Source organism: Bos grunniens, chromosome X, assembly GCF_055505025.1.
Source record: "Bos grunniens cultivar Pamir isolate PY7600 chromosome X, Bosgru_T2T1.0, whole genome shotgun sequence".
Taxonomy (NCBI): domain Eukaryota; kingdom Metazoa; phylum Chordata; class Mammalia; order Artiodactyla; family Bovidae; genus Bos; species Bos grunniens.
Window position 1 is genome coordinate 114,689,693 of NC_141194.1, and position 8,340 is coordinate 114,698,032.

The window sequence follows — 8,340 nt, forward strand, 5'->3', positions numbered from 1 at the left end:
GCAGGTCCTTGTGGTTTCTCACACTGGAAGTTCAGGTACTCAGGATGTCTTCCTTGATGTGTAAACTTCTGGGATGAGCATCTCACAACATGATTTTATTAGAATGAGAAGACAAAAAGGCAAGAGACACTGACAGCAGCAAAGTTCTAGCAGGAGGAAAATTAACCATGGTAATAACATCCTATGATTTTTGCTGGATTCCAGTGATTCAGCTCAGTAGAAGCAAGTCAGTAGGCATAGCCCACAAACAAGGGGAGTGGATTACCCAAGTTGTTAACATCAGGAGACTGGGATTACTGAGAGTCATATTAGAAGTTGCTTCCACACTGAGCATTGAGAAGTATGTAGGGAAATAAGTAATACAGCATTCTGTTGGGTAGATAGATTTGGTACCATCATTTTGGAGAGCAATCTGGCAATATTTAGAAAATAATATTGCTTATAGACTGAATGTTTGTATCCCTCCAAAATTCATAACTTGACACTCTAATCCTCTACCTGTGATGGCATTTGGAGGTAGGGCTCTGGGGAGGTAATTAGAGTTGGATTATGTCATGAGGATGGGGGTCTTATGATGGGATTAATGCCCTTAGAAAAAGAGGAAGAGACAGAGGATAGTCCTCTCTCTCTCTGTGTGTACCCACTGAGCAAGGCCATGTGACAACATCAGAAGGAAGAAGGTCCTCATAAAAAACCCAACTATGCTGCCATCCTACTCTTGGCCTTCCAGCCTCCAGAACTGTGTGAAGTAAATGTTTGTTGTTTAAGCTACCAGTCTATGGTGTTCTTTTGTAGCAGCTTGAACAGACTAAGGATATCTACCCAAGATGTTAACATCAGGAGACTGGGATTATTGAGAGTCATATTAGAAGTTGCTTCCACACTGAGTATTGAGAAGTATGTAGGGAAATAAGTAATACAGCATTCTGTTGGGTAGATAGATTTGGTACCATCATTTTGGAGAGCAACTCGGCAATATTTAGAAAAAAATATTGCTTATAAAATGAATGTTTGTATCCCTCCAAATCCATATATATAGATTTCTATATCTATGACATAGAAATTCTATTCCTGAGTGTATATTCCAGAAAATATATTCAGAAATCCATAAAGGGACATCAATGAGAATGTTTCTCATAACGTTGCTTGTGGCAGAGGAGTGGAAAGTAAACATAAGAGTCCCTCAAGAGAGGAAAGAATGGACAAGTGATACATGGGATATTAATTCTAATGGAACATGATGCAGTATTAGAAACAATGAACTAGGAAAACAGAGAACTGCATAAGTTGAACTTCAAAGTATAAGGTAAGAAACAGAACAAGAACTATGGCACAATGCACCACATTCAAACACACACATATTTAACAGGGCTATATATTTCACAGGAGTACAAACATACGTGAGGGTGTAATTCAGACACAACAGAGCAGATGCTTAATGGTGGGAAGGAAATGAGTGGCATACTCCAGGATGAAAGAAAAACAGAAAAAAAAATATAAGAAAAAGAACCTTGTAAAACTCAATGATGATAATATGGCTAGAGTCCAAGAATAGAATAAAAGTAAAAATAAAAGCAACCTTCATGACTGGGCAGTTAATTCTAATCCCTGTCTTTAAGTTGCAGAGTTGGCAGAAAATAATTTAATCAAAATTAGCAGGCTTTAATGCCAGTTGCTCTAGGTAGGGAGATGTTTATTCATGAGAAATGTCTTTTTGTTAGTTTGTAAGACTTATAGCTCCAACAATATTTAAGTTCAACTATATAGCTTTTGGAGGGATTTTTGTGTAAAATATCCAAAACACTATTAATTAAGGGTGGGAGATATCAGAACAAACCACTCAGTAGGACAGAGCCTTGGAGACTAGCTCGGAGGAAAAGAGTCTTTCTCTAGCATATGTACAACCACAATTGAACATGGGGATATGAGGCAGGATGGCAGTTCTGCTTAGAAGACTCTGTTGGGGTGTTAAAGCCCCTTCTCTATTAATTGAGCCATCTTTGCTTCATTATCATCCCCCCATTCCCACCCTCTGAGGTGTCAGGAATGATTTGCTGAAATGATTTTCTAAATGAAAAATCTTGGTCTCTCCTGCAACCTGTCCTACACACATAGACGTCATAATTTGTGCTTTGTGAAGTAGAAGCCCCTCCATAGCCACCATTGGCTAGGGGAGTGCCTTGCTGACCAATCAAAACTGAAGGGTGTGGCCCCCTCATTGTCCTGGGAAGCTATATATAGAGCGTGGTCAGTAGGCCTGGGGTAGACCACTGGGAGGCTTCAATATGGCCAAGATGTCCAAGAAACCATCAGAGCCTAATACAGAGACAGACCAACCAACCTCAAGTTCCAAACAGGGGAAGATGAAGAAGGTTCCCGGTCAACACAAATCCGAAAGTGGTGGCAAAGTAAGATGACCCTACTCAAGCTATACTTTTTTTCACTGATTCCCTCTCCCCCAAGAATCTTACCTTTGCTCTGCCTGGCTCACCCCCCACCCCCACCGCACCTCAGCCCTGACTCCTTCTCATGAACTCCCCCATTCTGTCAATATCACATTTTCTACCCCCTAAACCACTGTCTTTTTGGCCTCACTCTGTTGTCCTATTGTCCTTCCAGGCGCTGAAGACAGCCACAAAGGTTAAAAAAACCCTTCAAAGAACTTTGAGTAAAAAGGTCTCAGAAAAAACTACCAACTCTATAAGAAAGTCGAAGAAAACTAGACAATCAACACGATTTGGCCATTATCACCGGCTGAATGAGACACTGCGTCAGAATGATCCAGAGCAGAATCAAGAGGAAGTACAGAAGCCCATCAGTGGACGTAAAGACCTGGGGAGCCAGGCTACTTCAGAGTGAGACTGGGGACCTCAGAAACATCCATGAAGTCTGAGAAATTGCCAAGTGTGTACACATTGAATTTTACAGCAACAGGGTACACTGATGGCAATTCAATAAAAATCAACTTGTGAAAAGTTCTGTGTGTTTCTCCGAGTTCTCTTGTGGTGGTGGTGGGGTGGTGGTGGGGAGGAGCAGGGAAGGAAGGGAAGAGATGAGTGTGTGAGGAGGGAGGGACAAGGGTCCTGCAGGGTTGGGGGCCAGACTGGCAGAATCACAGTTAACCAGACAGTGGGGGGAAGGAATGCCTCAGGACTGAGTGCTGAAGACAAATTTCTTTAACATTTCAACCCACAAGCAAGACCTAGAAGGGCTCAGCATTTTTGTATCTAGCAGGTGGCTGGACTTTTCACTTTCATGCATTGGAGAAGGAAATGGCAACCCATTCCAGTGTTCTTGCCTGGAGAATCCCAGGGATGGCGGTGCTTCGTGGGCTGCCATCTATGGGGTCGCACAGAGTCGGACACGACTGAAGCGACTTAGCAGCAGCAGCAGCAGCAGCAGGTGGCTGGAGGGAGGGGCACGGCAGAGTGTAGATAACCAGAACGTATGCGGTTTGAGGTGTGTGTTGTGTGCAGTCACTCAGGCGCGTCCAACTCTTTGTGACCCCCTGGACTATAGCCCACCAGGCTCCTCTGTCCACGGGATTTCCCAGGCAGGAATACTGGAGTGGGTTGCCATTTCCTTCTCCAGGGAATGTAGATGGCAGTATCATGCCAAGAAATAGACAAATCACTTTCAGGCCACCCACGTCCAAGAGGTATGTGTGACATTTCACCTTATGACGTCAGCAACTACAGGTCCTCCAAAAGGCCAAAAGATCTCAGGCTACTAAAAATTACTGATAGGTCCCTAAGGACTAAAGTAATGGTGATAGGAAGCCACAAATGCAACACTGATTAGCCCACTTTCTAAGGAAACATGCGTGGAGCAGTGGCTTTCCAAGGGCAGGTCAGTGGCAGCGGTCTCTTTTCAGGGCAGGCAATGGTCTACAGAGAACACTAGAACAGTGTTATCTGTCCCTCAAAAAGTCTTTTGTCTTTATTCCTTCCAAAGTTGCTTTTTTTCCTCTGAAGAGACGACTCTTTTAGAGGGGTTTTTCTGAAGTATAAATGACATATAATATGTTGCACATATTATAAAGTAACAGTTTGTTAAAGTAACAGTTTGATGAATTTGGTCATATGTGTACACTTGTTAAACCATCACCACAATTTTAAGTGAGAAAATACTCATCACTCTCAGACATCTCCCCTTCCCCTTTGATAATTGTTCCCTCTTGCCCCTTTCTGCATGCCTATACTCATAATCACTGATTTGCTTGCTGTCTCATAGATTACATTTTCTAGAATTTTATACAAATGGAACCAATATGTACTCATTTTTATCCAGCTTCTCTTACTCAGCATATTAGAGTCAATGTTCTTGGGTACATCAATAGTACATTTCGTTTTAATATTATGATTGTTGTTTTGTTGAGAGTTTAGTAGCATTTAAATGATGCCACAGACTTGCTTTAATTTTATTTAAAAAAATGATCATTGTAAAGCTATGTGCAGTCCTAAGAAATAGAGAGATACCTTATCTGCTTTACCCTAGTTTCTCCCAATGGTAATATTTTGAATATCTATAGTACAATATCATAACCAGAAAATTGAAAGTTTTATGATCCATTTACCTTATTCAGCTTCACCAGTTTTACGTGTACAAGCTTGTGTACATGTGTGTGTATAGTTCTATGCAATTTTATCACCTGTGTAGATTCCTGTGGTTATCACCACCACAGTCAAGATACAGGAAGGATCCCTCCCAAGGAGCTGTCATGCTACTCATCCATATCCACAACTACCTCCCTGCTTCATGATCCCTAGAACCCAGTAATTTGTTCTTTATCTAATTTTGCCATTGTAAGAATTCTACATACATGAAATTATGTTAAATAAATGAAATCATTTAACACGTTTGTGATAGGCTTTTTACATTTGGTATAAATCCCTTGAGATCCATTCAAGTACTTATATATTTTTTTTTTTTTGCTTTCTTTATTGGTAATATTCTATGATATGAATATACCAGTTTAAAAAATAAAAATAAAAAACACTCATTGAAGAACATTTTGGTTGTTTTGCTTTTTTGACTATTACAAATAAAACTGATATGATTGTTCCTGTCTAGGTTTTTCTGTGAAATTAAATTTTTTATTTCTCTGAGATAAGTGCCCATAAGAGCAATTTCTGGGTCATATGGTAATAGAGTGCTCAGTTTTGTAAGAAATGTCCATATATCTTTCCAGAGTGGGTATACCAGTTTACAATGCCACCAGTGAGAGAGTCAATTCCTAGGCGGACTGATAAGAAGTTCAGGGTCCCCAAGGAGGAGAAAGGGGTCTGGGGCTCTCAAAGTAGAGATTAGGGGTCTGGAATTCTCAAGGAGGATAAAAGGACAAACATTTTTTTTTCCTTTGCATTCCTTCAGTTTAGTTCAGTTCAGTCACTCAGTCATGTCCAACTCTTTGTGACCCCATGAATCACAGCACGCCAGGCCTCCCTGTCCATCACCAACTCCCAGAGTTTACTCAGTCTCATGTCCAATGAGTCCGTGATGCCATCAGTCCAGTTCAGTTCAGCCGCTCAGTCGTGTCCAACTCTTTGTGACTCCATGAATTGCAGCACTCCAGGACTCCCTGTCCATCACCAACTTCCAGAGTTCACTCAGACTCATATCTATTGAGTCAGTGATGCCATCCAGCCATCTCATCCTCTGTCGTCCCCTTCTCCTCCTGCCCCCAATCCCTCTCAGCATCAGAGTCTTTTCCAATGAGTCAACTCTTCTCATGAGCTAGCCAAAGTACTGGAGTTTCAGCTTTGGATCATTCCTTCCAAAGAAATCCCAGGGCTGATCTCCTTCAGAATGGACAGGTTGGATCTCCTCACAGTCCAAGGGACTCTCAAGAGTCTTCTCCAACACCACAGTTCAAAAGCATCAATTCTTCGGCACTCAGCTTTCTTCACAGTCCAACTCTCACATCCATACATGACCACAGGAAAAACCATAGCCTTGACTAGACGGACCTTTGTTGGCAAAGTAATGTCTCTGCTTTTCAATATGCTATCTAGGTTGGTCATAAATTTCCTTCCAAGGAGTAAGCATCTTTTAAATTCATGGCTGCAGTCACCATCTGCAGTGGTTTTGGAACCCCCAAAAAATAAAGTCTGACGCTGTTTCCACTGTTTCTCCATCTATTTCCCATGAAGTGATGGAACCAGATGCCATGATCTTCGTTTTCTGAATGTTGAGTTTTAAGCCAACTTTTTCACTCTATTTCACATTCATCAAGAGGCTTTTTAGTTCTTCTTCGCTTTCTGCCATACGGGTAGTGTCATCTGCATATCTGAGGTTATTGATATTTCTCCTGGCAATCTTGATTCCAGCTTGTGCTTCCTCCAGCCCAGTGTTTCTCATGATGTATTCTGCATATACGTTAAATAAGCAGGGTGACAATATACAGCCTTGACGAACTCCTTTTCCTATTTGTAACCAGTCTATTGTTCCCATGTCCAGTTCTAACTGTTGCTTCCTGACCTGCATACAAATTTTCTCAAGAAGCAGGTCAGGTGGTCTGGTATTCCCATCCCTTTCAGAATTTTCCACAGTTTATTGTGATCCACAGTCAAAGGCTTTGACATAGTCAAGAAAGCAGAAATAGATGTTTTTCTGGAACTCTCTTGCTTTTTTGATGATACAATGGATGTTGGCAATTGGATCTCTGGTTCCTCTGCCTTTTCGAAAACCAGCTTGAACATCTGCAAGTTCATGGTTCACGTATTGCTGAAGCCTGGCTTGGAGAATTTTGAACATTACTTTACTAGCATGTGAGATGAGTGCAATTGTGTGGTAGTTTGAGCATTCTTTGGCATTGCCTTTCTTTGGGATTGGAATGAAAACTGACCTTTTCCAGTCCTGTGGCCACTGCTGAGTTTTCCAAATTTGCTGGCATATTGAGTGCAGCACTTTCACAGCATCATCTTTCAGGATTTGAAATAGCTCAACTGGAATGCCATCACCTGCACTAGCTTTGTTCGTAGTGATGCTTTCTAAGGGCCACTTGACTTCACATTCCAGGATATCTGGCTCTAGGTGAGTGATCACACCATTGTGATTATCTGGGTCATGAAGATTTTTTTTGTAGAGTTCTTCTGTGTATTCTTGCCACCTCTTCTTAATATCTTCTGCTTCTGTCTGGTCTATACCATTTCTGTCCTTTATTGAGCCCATCTTTGCATGAAATATTCCCTTGGTATCTCTAATTTTCTTGACGAGATAATTACACAACTCAGTTTAAACTCTGTACTAGGGATTATACAACAACAATGTATCTGACTGGAGGACAGTTTCTCCTTCCTGAAAACCTTTTGATTAATCCTGATATCTTAGAATGTATATTATGGGAGTGGGTCTGGAGGATCTTTCTATTGTTAAATTCTAATCTTGTTATCATAAAATGTAAATTGCTGGAGTAGGTCTGGTAAAAATTTTCACAAACTTGAGACACTCTTGATTCATTGTAATAACTAATTAAAACTCCATTGCTAACACTAGCAAAGGGGTACTCTTTCTGCCCCCTTCTGATGTCTATGTCATAAGCTTTCTCCATCCCTTTTAGACTTTAATAAAATTCTATTGCACAAAAGCTCTGAGCGATCAAGCCTCATCTCTGGCCCCAGATTGAATTCTTCTCCTCTGGAGGCCAAGAATCCTAGTGTGTTTCATGGATCAGCAACAACCTTTCACCAGCAGTTCCTCTGCATTCTCACCAGTATTCGGTGTTATCATTTAAAAAAAAATGTATTTTAAATCATTCTGGTTCACATGTAGTGATCTCTCACTGAAGTTTTCATTTGCATTTCCCTTATGGTAAGTGTTGAACATCTTTTTATGTACTTATTTGCCATCTGTGTATCCTTCATTGAGATTTCTATTCATGTCTACAGCTTACTTTTTTAACACTGGTAGAATCAGACTTTGATGAATTTGAACACAAAGCACAGGTTTCCGGGTATATAGAAATGCATCTCCATTTTACAACTGCTTTTTAAAAAAATCTCAATCTTTTTGGACAGGGATAAAAGAATAAACTGTTTCTTATTTAAGCAACAAGACCTTTCTTACTGTAATCTTATGGGCTTGTTAAAGAGCTTATAATCTGAATTTCTAGAACTTCTTGTAACCGTATATACACTTTGCTTTCTACACCCACCTACCAACTAGGTGGTTATTGCCTCCTGGATTGTGGTGAGTTTTTCCATGGTTAAATGATATCCTAATTTCTGTATCAACACGGAGCCTCTTTGTTGGACTCCATAAGTAATATTTTCTTCCTCTAGTCTGGCATTATAGTCCCTTTAGGCTTTTTGTTTCCTCTTCATGAAATACATGTAGATG

The 8,340-nt window shown here is 40.6% G+C and overlaps 1 protein-coding gene across 1 annotated transcript; it reads left to right on the plus strand.

Annotated features, from left to right (window-relative positions):
* Positions 1-2,264: 2,264 nt before the first annotated feature.
* LOC147341222 (uncharacterized) lies at positions 2,265-2,975 on the plus strand. Its single transcript, XM_086389866.1, has 2 exons — positions 2,265-2,408; positions 2,620-2,975. Exons 1-2 carry the CDS (start codon positions 2,286-2,288, stop codon positions 2,857-2,859), a joined length of 363 nt encoding a protein of 120 aa, XP_086245992.1. The 5' UTR covers positions 2,265-2,285; the 3' UTR covers positions 2,860-2,975.
* Positions 2,976-8,340: the final 5,365 nt, after the last annotated feature.

Bases quoted from the DNA above. Each gene is read 5' to 3' on its own strand.
- LOC147341222 (XM_086389866.1), top strand. From the start codon at position 2,286: ATGGCCAAGATGTCCAAGAAACCATCAGAGCCTAATACAGAGACAGAC. The intron at 2,409-2,619 runs GTAAGATGACCC...TTGTCCTTCCAG, and splicing joins AATCCGAAAGTGGTGGCAAA to GCGCTGAAGACAGCCACAAA.